The sequence below is a fragment of the Pecten maximus genome, chromosome 1, assembly GCF_902652985.1.
Source record: "Pecten maximus chromosome 1, xPecMax1.1, whole genome shotgun sequence".
NCBI lineage: Eukaryota > Metazoa > Mollusca > Bivalvia > Pectinida > Pectinidae > Pecten > Pecten maximus.
The window spans coordinates 12,876,564-12,888,807 of record NC_047015.1 but is presented as its reverse complement, the minus strand read 5'-3'; the positions used below and the strand labels follow the sequence as shown (position 1 = coordinate 12,888,807).

At 39.4% G+C, this 12,244-nt stretch overlaps 1 protein-coding gene across 1 annotated transcript in view; it reads right to left on the bottom strand.

Moving 5' to 3' along the window:
- Positions 1–12,244, bottom strand: part of LOC117325345 (polycystic kidney disease protein 1-like 2) — a 54,015-nt gene that overhangs the window by 24,730 nt on the left and 17,041 nt on the right. Inside the window, exons 8-9 of the mRNA XM_033881495.1 lie at positions 923–1,019; positions 578–663 (exon numbers count right to left, since the gene is read on the bottom strand). Coding sequence (XP_033737386.1) covers positions 578–663; positions 923–1,019 — 183 coding nt within the window. The remainder of the gene's footprint in view (positions 1–577; positions 664–922; positions 1,020–12,244) is intronic.

Below are 12,244 nucleotides of genomic sequence, written 5' to 3'. Positions count from 1 at the left end.
AGATTTCCAAGTGTCAGTAGTAGCCAATGAACATACAACAGGACTGGCTGTGCAGGGTAAAAACCATTATCCGGGGCAAGTACATGTAAAATGATTCTATAGGCTTATTGAGTTTACAATTGTTTCTTTATGCTTTTGTCATAAGTGAAAAATCTCTTGATATTTTACATATCAAGTCAATGATATTTAGATATTCACCATGCCTGTGTTGTAATTATACTGTTGAATAAAACAAAAGCCAAAAGTATTCACAATTGTACCTATTAGCTTACAGAATCAACTCCCATATAGAGAATTTCTAACTTGTATATAATTATTATGACCTTGAGATCTTAACCTTTGACTTTCAAAACTGATCAGATGACCCTACAAATATATCAATTCCATCCATCAGATAGATATGCTAAATGAAATTCTTACAGTCAACAGTTTTAACATTGACCCCTGACTTCCAAAATATTAAGTTAGGTTAACCTTGACCCCTGACTTCCAAAATATTAAGTTAGGTTAACCTTGACCCCTGACCTCCAAAAGTTAGGATAACATTTTAAGGAAACAATCTACCTGGAAAGCTTACCTGTTTAAATTTGTCATCACAACCGGAAGAACAGTCAGCGGAATACTTTGTATGCTGGGCATAGGTTACTACACCACTCAACAGATCTAGAGGGATTCAAGCATTAACAATTTTAACCATTATGTAGGATTATTATTTCATACAGAGGTTTCATCACACTATCTTATAGCACCAATGACACTGGCTAAATGATATCTTATTCAATTTGTCTAAAAGATTATTTTAAAACGCACCATAAAAAACCTCTATGTTTTATCAAATTCAAAATACTGTTCAAAGTAAACATACTTTATAAATCCACTTTGATGTACTATCAAGTTACATCTTCAACCCATGTTTGTTTACCTGTTGCCAAATTTTGTTTCTCATCTGATGTCATGGAAGACTTGAAGCGACTCTCAAAAGAACTGGCCACACTCTGATAGAGGTTTCCCATTTTCATCTGTAACATTGTAAATTAAAGGCATAAGGCAACAGAGGACACTCAACACCAGACATGAATACCAATGAGCTACATTCTTCACCATATTGTGGTTTAATATATACCTAATGATATGGTTCAGTCACTCTACCAGTGAAGTAAAATGTCTGGATTGTTATCCTCACTCTGTCAGTGAAGTAAAATGTCTGGACTGTTATCCTCACTCTACCAGTGAAGTAAAATGTCTGGATTGTTATCCTCACTCTGTCAGTGAAGTAAAATGTCTGGACTGTTATCCTCAGTCTGTCAGTGAAGTAAAATGTCTGGACTGATATCCTCAGTCTGTCAGTGAAGTAAAATGTCTGGACTATTATCCTCACTCTGTCAGTGAAGTAAAATGTCTGGACTATTATCCTCACTCTACCAGTGAAGTAAAATGTCTGGACTATTATCCTCACTCTGTCAGTGAAGTAAAATGTCTGGACTATTATCCTCACTCTGTCAGTGAAGTAAAATGTCTGGACTGTTATCCTCACTCTGTCAGTGAAGTAAAATGTCTGGACTGTTATCCTCAGTCTGTCAGTGAAGTAAAATGTATGGACTGTTATCCTCACTCTACCAGTGAAGTAAAATGTCTGGACTATTATCTTCACTCTGTCAGTGAAGTAAAATGTCTGCACTGTTATCCTCACTCTGTCAGTGAAGTAAAATGTCTGGACTGTTATCCTCACTCTGTCAGTGAAGTAAAATGTCTGGACTATTATCCTCAGTCTACCAGTGAAGTAAAATGTCTGGACTATTATCTTCACTCTGTCAGTGAAGTAAAATGTCTGGACTGTTATCCTCACTCTGTCAGTGAAGTAAAATGTCTGGACTGATATCCTCACTCTGTCAGTGAAGTAAAATGTCTGGACTGTTATCCTCACTCTGTCAGTGAAGTAAAATGTCTGGACTGTTATCCTCAGTCTACCAGTGAAGTAAAATGTCTGGACTGTTATCCTCACTCTGTCAGTGAAGTAAAATGTCTGGACTGTTATCCTCACTCTACCAGTGAAGTAAAATGTCTGGACTGTTATCCTCACTCTACCAGTGAAGTAAAATGTCTGGACTATTATCCTCACTCTACCAGTGAAGTAAAATGTCTGGACTATTATCCTCACTCTGTCAGTGAAGTAAAATGTCTGGACTGTTATCCTCACTCTACCAGTGAAGTAAAATGTCTGGACTGTTATCCTCACTCTACCAGTGAAGTAAAATGTCTGGACTATTATCCTCACTCTGTCAGTGAAGTAAAATGTCTGGACTGATATCCTCACTCTACCAGTGAAGTAAAATGTCTGGACTGTTATCCTCACTCTGTCAGTGAAGTAAAATGTCTGGACTATTATCCTCAGTCTGTCAGTGAAATAAAATGTCTGGACTGTTATCCTCACTCTGTCAGTGAAGTAAAATGTCTGGACTATTATCCTCAGTCTGTCAGTGAAATAAAATGTCTGGACTGTTATCCTCACTCTGTCAGTGAAGTAAAATGTCTGGACTATTATCCTCAGTCTGTCAGTGAAATAAAATGTCTGGACTGTTATCCTCACTCTGTCAGTGAAGTAAAATGTCTGCACTGTTATCCTCACTCTGTCAGTGAAGTAAAATGTCTGGACTATTATCCTCACTCTACCAGTGAAGTAAAATGTCTGGACTGTTATCCTCACTCTGTCAGTGAAGTAAAATGTCTGGACTATTATCCTCACTCTACCAGTGAAGTAAAATGTCTGGACTGTTATCCTCACTCTGTCAGTGAAGTAAAATGTCTGGACTATTATCCTCAGTCTGTCAGTGAAATAAAATGTCTGGACTGATATCCTCACTCTACCAGTGAAGTAAAATGTCTGGACTATTATCCTCACTCTGTCAGTGAAGTAAAATGTCTGGACTGTTATCCTCACTCTGTCAGTGAAGTAAAATGTCTGGACTATTATCTTCACTCTGTCAGTGAAGTAAAATGTCTGGACTGTTATCCTCACTCTGTCAGTGAAGTAAAATGTCTGGACTATTATCCTCACTCTCTCAGTGAAGTAAAATGTCTGGACTATTATCCTAACTCTACCAGTGAAGTAAAATGTCTGGACTATTATCCTCAGTCTACCAGTGAAGTAAAATGTCTGGATTGTTATCCTCACTCTGTCAGTGAAGTAAAATGTCTGGACTGTTATCCTCACTCTGTCAGTGAAGTAAAATGTCTGGACTATTATCCTCACTCTGTCAGTGAAGTAAAATGTCTGGACTGTTATCCTCACTCTGTCAGTGAAGTAAAATGTCTGGACTGTTATCCTCACTCTGTCAGTGAAGTAAAATTCTGGACTGTTATCCTCAACCCGGTCAGTGAAGTAAAATGTCTGGACTATTATCCTCAGTCTGTCAGTGAAGTAAAATGTCTGGACTGCTATCCTCAGTCTGTCAGTGAAGTAAAATGTCTGGACTATTATCCTCACTCTGTCAGTGAAGTAAAATGTCTGGACTGTTATCCTCACTCTGTCAGTGAAGTAAAATGTCTGGACTATTATCCTCACTCTGTCAGTGAAGTAAAATGTCTGGACTGTTATCCTCACTCTACCAGTGAAGTAAAATGTCTGGACTGATATCCTCAGTCTGTCAGTGAAGTAAAATGTCTGGACTGTTATCCTCACTCTGTCAGTGAAGTAAAATGTCTGGACTGTTATCCTCAGTCTGTCAGTGAAGTAAAATGTCTGGACTGTTATCCTCACTCTGTCAGTGAAGTAAAATGTCTGGACTGATATCCTCAGTCTGTCAGTGAAGTAAAATGTCTGGACTGTTATCCTCAGTCTGTCAGTGAAGTAAAATGTCTGGACTGTTATCCTCACTCTGTCAGTGAAGTAAAATGTCTGGACTGATATCCTCAGTCTGTCAGTGAAGTAAAATGTCTGGACTGTTATCCTCACTCTGTCAGTGAAGTAAAATGTCTGGACTGTTATCCTCACTCTGTCAGTGAAGTAAAATGTCTGGACTGTTATCCTCAGTCTGTCAGTGAAGTAAAATGTCTGGACTGTTATCCTCACTCTGTCAGTGAAGTAAAATGTCTGGACTGATATCCTCAGTCTGTCAGTGAAGTAAAATGTCTGGACTGATATCCTCAGTCTGTCAGTGAAGTAAAATGTCTGGACTGTTATCCTCACTCTGTCAGTGAAGTAAAATGTCTGGACTGATATCCTCAGTCTGTCAGTGAAGTAAAATGTCTGGACTGTTATCCTCAGTCTGTCAGTGAAGTAAAATGTCTGGACTGTTATCCTCAGTCTGTCAGTGAAGTAAAATGTCTGGACTGCTATCCTCACTCTGTCAGTGAAGTAAAATGTCTGGACTATTATCCTCACTCTGTCAGTGAAGTAAAATGTCTGGACTATTATCCTCACTCTGTCAGTGAAGTAAAATGTCTGGACTGTTATCCTCACTCTGTCAGTGAAGTAAAATGTCTGGACTATTATCCTCACTCTACCAGTGAAGTAAAATGTCTGGACTGTTATCCTCACTCTGTCAGTGAAGTAAAATGTCTGGACTGTTATCCTCACTCTACCAGTGAAGTAAAATGTCTGGACTGTTATCCTCACTCTGTCAGTGAAGTAAAATGTCTGGACTATTATTCTCACTCTGTCAGTGAAGTAAAATGTCTGGACTGTTATCCTCAGTCTGTCAGTGAAGTAAAATGTCTGGACTGTTATCCTCACTCTGTCAGTGAAGTAAAATGTCTGGACTATTATCCTCACTCTACCAGTGAAGTAAAATGTCTGGACTATTATCCTCACTCTGTCAGTGAAGTAAAATGTCTGGACTATTATCCTCAGTCTACCAGTGAAGTAAAATGTCTGGACTATTATCCTCACTCTGTCAGTGAAGTAAATTGTCTGGACTGTTATCCTCACTCTACCAGTGAAGTAAAATGTCTGGACTATTATCCTCACTCTGTCAGTGAAGTAAAATGTCTTGACTATTAACCTCACTCTGTCAGTGAAGTAAAATGGCTGGACTGATATCCTCACTCTGTCAGTGAAGTAAAATGTCTGGACTGTTATCCTCACTCTGTCAGTGAAGTAAAATGTCTGGACTATTATCCTCACTCTGTCAGTGAAGTAAAATGTCTGGACTGTTATCCTCAGTCTGTCAGTGAAGTAAAATGTCTGGACTGTTATCCTCACTCTGTCAGTGAAGTAAAATGTCTGGACTGATATCCTCAGTCTGTCAGTGAAGTAAAATGTCTGGACTGATATCCTCACTCTGTCAGTGAAGTAAAATGTCTGGACTGTTATCCTCACTCTACCAGTGAAGTAAAATGTCTGGACTGATATCCTCAGTCTGTCAGTGAAGTAAAATGTCTGGACTGTTATCCTCACTCTGTCAGTGAAGTAAAATGTCTGGACTGTTATCCTCAGTCTGTCAGTGAAGTAAAATGTCTGGACTGTTATCCTCACTCTGTCAGTGAAGTAAAATGTCTGGACTGATATCCTCAGTCTGTCAGTGAAGTAAAATGTCTGGACTGTTATCCTCAGTCTGTCAGTGAAGTAAAATGTCTGGACTGTTATCCTCACTCTGTCAGTGAAGTAAAATGTCTGGACTGATATCCTCAGTCTGTCAGTGAAGTAAAATGTCTGGACTGTTATCCTCACTCTGTCAGTGAAGTAAAATGTCTGGACTGTTATCCTCACCCTGTCAGTGAAGTAAAATGTCTGGACTGTTATCCTCAGTCTGTCAGTGAAGTAAAATGTCTGGACTGTTATCCTCACTCTGTCAGTGAAGTAAAATGTCTGGACTGATATCCTCAGTCTGTCAGTGAAGTAAAATGTCTGGACTGATATCCTCAGTCTGTCAGTGAAGTAAAATGTCTGGACTGTTATCCTCACTCTGTCAGTGAAGTAAAATGTCTGGACTGATATCCTCAGTCTGTCAGTGAAGTAAAATGTCTGGACTGTTATCCTCAGTCTGTCAGTGAAGTAAAATGTCTGGACTGTTATCCTCAGTCTGTCAGTGAAGTAAAATGTCTGGACTGCTATCCTCACTCTGTCAGTGAAGTAAAATGTCTGGACTATTATCCTCACTCTGTCAGTGAAGTAAAATGTCTGGACTATTATCCTCACTCTGTCAGTGAAGTAAAATGTCTGGACTGTTATCCTCACTCTGTCAGTGAAGTAAAATGTCTGGACTATTATCCTCACTCTACCAGTGAAGTAAAATGTCTGGACTGTTATCCTCACTCTGTCAGTGAAGTAAAATGTCTGGACTGTTATCCTCACTCTACCAGTGAAGTAAAATGTCTGGACTGTTATCCTCACTCTGTCAGTGAAGTAAAATGTCTGGACTATTATTCTCACTCTGTCAGTGAAGTAAAATGTCTGGACTGTTATCCTCAGTCTGTCAGTGAAGTAAAATGTCTGGACTGTTATCCTCACTCTGTCAGTGAAGTAAAATGTCTGGACTATTATCCTCACTCTACCAGTGAAGTAAAATGTCTGGACTATTATCCTCACTCTGTCAGTGAAGTAAAATGTCTGGACTATTATCCTCAGTCTACCAGTGAAGTAAAATGTCTGGACTATTATCCTCACTCTGTCAGTGAAGTAAAATGTCTGGACTATTATCCTCACTCTACCAGTGAAGTAAAATGTCTGGACTATTATCCTCACTCTGTCAGTGAAGTAAATTGTCTGGACTGTTATCCTCACTCTACCAGTGAAGTAAAATGTCTGGACTATTATCCTCACTCTGTCAGTGAAGTAAAATGTCTGGACTATTATCCTCAGTCTACCAGTGAAGTAAAATGTCTGGACTATTATCCTCACTCTGTCAGTGAAGTAAAATGTCTTGACTATTAACCTCACTCTGTCAGTGAAGTAAAATGGCTGGACTGATATCCTCACTCTGTCAGTGAAGTAAAATGTCTGGACTGTTATCCTCACTCTGTCAGTGAAGTAAAATGTCTGGACTATTATCCTCACTCTGTCAGTGAAGTAAAATGTCTGGACTGTTATCCTCAGTCTGTCAGTGAAGTAAAATGTCTGGACTGTTATCCTCACTCTGTCAGTGAAGTAAAATGTCTGGACTGATATCCTCAGTCTGTCAGTGAAGTAAAATGTCTGGACTGATATCCTCACTCTACCAGTGAAGTAAAATGTCTGGACTGTTATCCTCACTCTGTCAGTGAAGTAAAATGTCTGGACTGATATCCTCAGTCTGTCAGTGAAGTAAAATGTCTGGACTATTATCCTCAGTCTGTCAGTGAAGTAAAATGTCTGGACTGTTATCCTCACTCTGTCAGTGAAGTAAAATGTCTGGACTGTTATCCTCAGTCTGTCAGTGAAGTAAAATGTCTGGACTGTTATCCTCACTCTGTCAGTGAAGTAAAATGTCTGGACTGATATCCTCAGTCTGTCAGTGAAGTAAAATGTCTGGACTATTATCCTCACTCTCTCAGTGAAGTAAAATGTCTGGACTGTTATACTCACGCTGTCAGTGAAGTAAAATGTCTGGACTATTATCCTCACTCTGTCAGTGAAGTAAAATGTCTGGACTGTTATCCTCACTCTGTCTGTGAAGTAAAATGTCTGGACTATTATCCTCAGTCTGTCAGTGAAGTAAAATGTCTGGACTATTATCCTCACTCTGTCAGTGAAGTAAAATGTCTGGACTGTTATCCTCACTCTACCAGTGAAGTAAAATGTCTTGACTATTAACCTCACTCTGTCAAGTAAAATGTCTGGACTGTTATCCTCACTCTGTCAGTGAAGTAAAATGTCTGGACTGATATCCTCACTCTACCAGTGAAGTAAAATGTCTGGACTGTTATCCTCACTCTGTCAGTGAAGTAAAATGTCTGGACTGTTATCCTCACTCTGTCAGTGAAGTAAAATGTCTGGACTATTATCCTCAGTCTGTAAGTGAAGTAAAATGTCTGGACTGTTATCCTCAGTCTGTCAGTGAAGTAAAATGTCTGGACTGTTATCCTCACTCTGTAAGTGAAGTAAAATGTCTGGACTATTATCCTCACTCTGTCAGTGAAGTAAAATGTCTGGACTATTATCCTCACTCTGTAAGTGAAGTAAAATGTCTGGACTGTTATCCTCAGTCTGTCAGTGAAGTAAAATGTCTGGACTGTTATCCTCACTCTGTAAGTGAAGTAAAATGTCTGGACTGTTATCCTCACTCTCTCAGTGAAGTAAAATGGCTGGACTATTATCCTCACTCTACCAGTGAAGTAAAATGTCTGGACTATTATCCTCAGTCTGTAAGTGAAGTAAAATGTCTGGACTGTTATCCTCACTCTGTAAGTGAAGTAAAATGTCTGGACTATTATCCTCACTCTGTCAGTGAAGTAAAATGTCTGGACTGTTATCCTCACTCTGTCAGTGAAGTAAAATGTCTGGACTGTTATCCTCACTCTACCAGTGAAGTAAAATGTCTGGACTATTATCCTCACTCTGTCAGTGAAGTAAATTGTCTGGACTGTTATCCTCACTCTACCAGTGAAGTAAAATGTCTGGACTATTATCCTCACTCTGTCAGTGAAGTAAAATGTCTTGACTATTAACCTCACTCTGTCAGTGAAGTAAAATGGCTGGACTGATATCCTCACTCTGTCAGTGAAGTAAAATGTCTGGACTGTTATCCTCACTCTGTCAGTGAAGTAAAATGTCTGGACTATTATCCTCACTCTGTCAGTGAAGTAAAATGTCTGGACTGTTATCCTCAGTCTGTCAGTGAAGTAAAATGTCTGGACTGTTATCCTCACTCTGTCAGTGAAGTAAAATGTCTGGACTGATATCCTCACTCTGTCAGTGAAGTAAAATGTCTGGACTGATATCCTCACTCTGTCAGTGAAGTAAAATGTCTGGACTGTTATCCTCACTCTACCAGTGAAGTAAAATGTCTGGACTGATATCCTCAGTCTGTCAGTGAAGTAAAATGTCTGGACTGTTATCCTCACTCTGTCAGTGAAGTAAAATGTCTGGACTGTTATCCTCAGTCTGTCAGTGAAGTAAAATGTCTGGACTGTTATCCTCACTCTGTCAGTGAAGTAAAATGTCTGGACTGATATCCTCAGTCTGTCAGTGAAGTAAAATGTCTGGACTGTTATCCTCACTCTGTCAGTGAAGTAAAATGTCTGGACTGTTATCCTCACCCTGTCAGTGAAGTAAAATGTCTGGACTGTTATCCTCAGTCTGTCAGTGAAGTAAAATGTCTGGACTGTTATCCTCACTCTGTCAGTGAAGTAAAATGTCTGGACTGATATCCTCAGTCTGTCAGTGAAGTAAAATGTCTGGACTGATATCCTCAGTCTGTCAGTGAAGTAAAATGTCTGGACTGTTATCCTCACTCTGTCAGTGAAGTAAAATGTCTGGACTGATATCCTCAGTCTGTCAGTGAAGTAAAATGTCTGGACTGTTATCCTCAGTCTGTCAGTGAAGTAAAATGTCTGGACTGTTATCCTCAGTCTGTCAGTGAAGTAAAATGTCTGGACTGCTATCCTCACTCTGTCAGTGAAGTAAAATGTCTGGACTATTATCCTCACTCTGTCAGTGAAGTAAAATGTCTGGACTATTATCCTCACTCTGTCAGTGAAGTAAAATGTCTGGACTGTTATCCTCACTCTGTCAGTGAAGTAAAATGTCTGGACTATTATCCTCACTCTACCAGTGAAGTAAAATGTCTGGACTGTTATCCTCACTCTGTCAGTGAAGTAAAATGTCTGGACTGTTATCCTCACTCTACCAGTGAAGTAAAATGTCTGGACTGTTATCCTCACTCTGTCAGTGAAGTAAAATGTCTGGACTATTATTCTCACTCTGTCAGTGAAGTAAAATGTCTGGACTGTTATCCTCAGTCTGTCAGTGAAGTAAAATGTCTGGACTGTTATCCTCACTCTGTCAGTGAAGTAAAATGTCTGGACTATTATCCTCACTCTACCAGTGAAGTAAAATGTCTGGACTATTATCCTCACTCTGTCAGTGAAGTAAAATGTCTGGACTATTATCCTCAGTCTACCAGTGAAGTAAAATGTCTGGACTATTATCCTCACTCTGTCAGTGAAGTAAAATGTCTGGACTATTATCCTCACTCTACCAGTGAAGTAAAATGTCTGGACTATTATCCTCACTCTGTCAGTGAAGTAAATTGTCTGGACTGTTATCCTCACTCTACCAGTGAAGTAAAATGTCTGGACTATTATCCTCACTCTGTCAGTGAAGTAAAATGTCTGGACTATTATCCTCAGTCTACCAGTGAAGTAAAATGTCTGGACTATTATCCTCACTCTGTCAGTGAAGTAAAATGTCTTGACTATTAACCTCACTCTGTCAGTGAAGTAAAATGGCTGGACTGATATCCTCACTCTGTCAGTGAAGTAAAATGTCTGGACTGTTATCCTCACTCTGTCAGTGAAGTAAAATGTCTGGACTATTATCCTCACTCTGTCAGTGAAGTAAAATGTCTGGACTGTTATCCTCAGTCTGTCAGTGAAGTAAAATGTCTGGACTGTTATCCTCACTCTGTCAGTGAAGTAAAATGTCTGGACTGATATCCTCAGTCTGTCAGTGAAGTAAAATGTCTGGACTGATATCCTCACTCTACCAGTGAAGTAAAATGTCTGGACTGTTATCCTCACTCTGTCAGTGAAGTAAAATGTCTGGACTGATATCCTCAGTCTGTCAGTGAAGTAAAATGTCTGGACTATTATCCTCAGTCTGTCAGTGAAGTAAAATGTCTGGACTGTTATCCTCACTCTGTCAGTGAAGTAAAATGTCTGGACTGTTATCCTCAGTCTGTCAGTGAAGTAAAATGTCTGGACTGTTATCCTCACTCTGTCAGTGAAGTAAAATGTCTGGACTGATATCCTCAGTCTGTCAGTGAAGTAAAATGTCTGGACTATTATCCTCACTCTCTCAGTGAAGTAAAATGTCTGGACTGTTATCCTCACGCTGTCAGTGAAGTAAAATGTCTGGACTATTATCCTCACTCTGTCAGTGAAGTAAAATGTCTGGACTGTTATCCTCACTCTGTCTGTGAAGTAAAATGTCTGGACTATTATCCTCAGTCTGTCAGTGAAGTAAAATGTCTGGACTATTATCCTCACTCTGTCAGTGAAGTAAAATGTCTGGACTGTTATCCTCACTCTACCAGTGAAGTAAAATGTCTTGACTATTAACCTCACTCTGTCAAGTAAAATGTCTGGACTGTTATCCTCACTCTGTCAGTGAAGTAAAATGTCTGGACTGATATCCTCACTCTACCAGTGAAGTAAAATGTCTGGACTGTTATCCTCACTCTGTCAGTGAAGTAAAATGTCTGGACTGTTATCCTCACTCTGTCAGTGAAGTAAAATGTCTGGACTATTATCCTCAGTCTGTAAGTGAAGTAAAATGTCTGGACTGTTATCCTCAGTCTGTCAGTGAAGTAAAATGTCTGGACTGTTATCCTCACTCTGTAAGTGAAGTAAAATGTCTGGACTATTATCCTCACTCTGTCAGTGAAGTAAAATGTCTGGACTATTATCCTCACTCTGTAAGTGAAGTAAAATGTCTGGACTGTTATCCTCAGTCTGTCAGTGAAGTAAAATGTCTGGACTGTTATCCTCACTCTGTAAGTGAAGTAAAATGTCTGGACTGTTATCCTCACTCTCTCAGTGAAGTAAAATGGCTGGACTATTATCCTCACTCTACCAGTGAAGTAAAATGTCTGGACTATTATCCTCAGTCTGTAAGTGAAGTAAAATGTCTGGACTGTTATCCTCACTCTGTAAGTGAAGTAAAATGTCTGGACTATTATCCTCACTCTGTCAGTGAAGTAAAATGTCTGGACTGTTATCCTCACTCTGTCAGTGAAGTAAAATGTCTGGACTGTTATCCTCACTCTACCAGTGAAGTAAAATGTCTGGACTGTTATCCTCACTCTGTCAGTGAAGTAAAATGTCTGGACTGATATCCTCAGTCTGTCAGTGAAGTAAAATGTCTGGACTGTTATCCTCACTCTGTCAGTGAAGTAAAATGTCTGGACTATTATCCTCACTCTACCAGTGAAGTAAAATGTCTGGACTATTATCCTCACTCTGTCAGTGAAGTAAAATGTCTGGACTATTATCCTCAGTCTACCAGTGAAGTAAAATGTCTGGACTATTATCCTCACTCTGTCAGTGAAGTAAATTGTCTGGACTGTTATCCTCACTCTACCAGTGAAGTAAAATGTCTTGACTATTA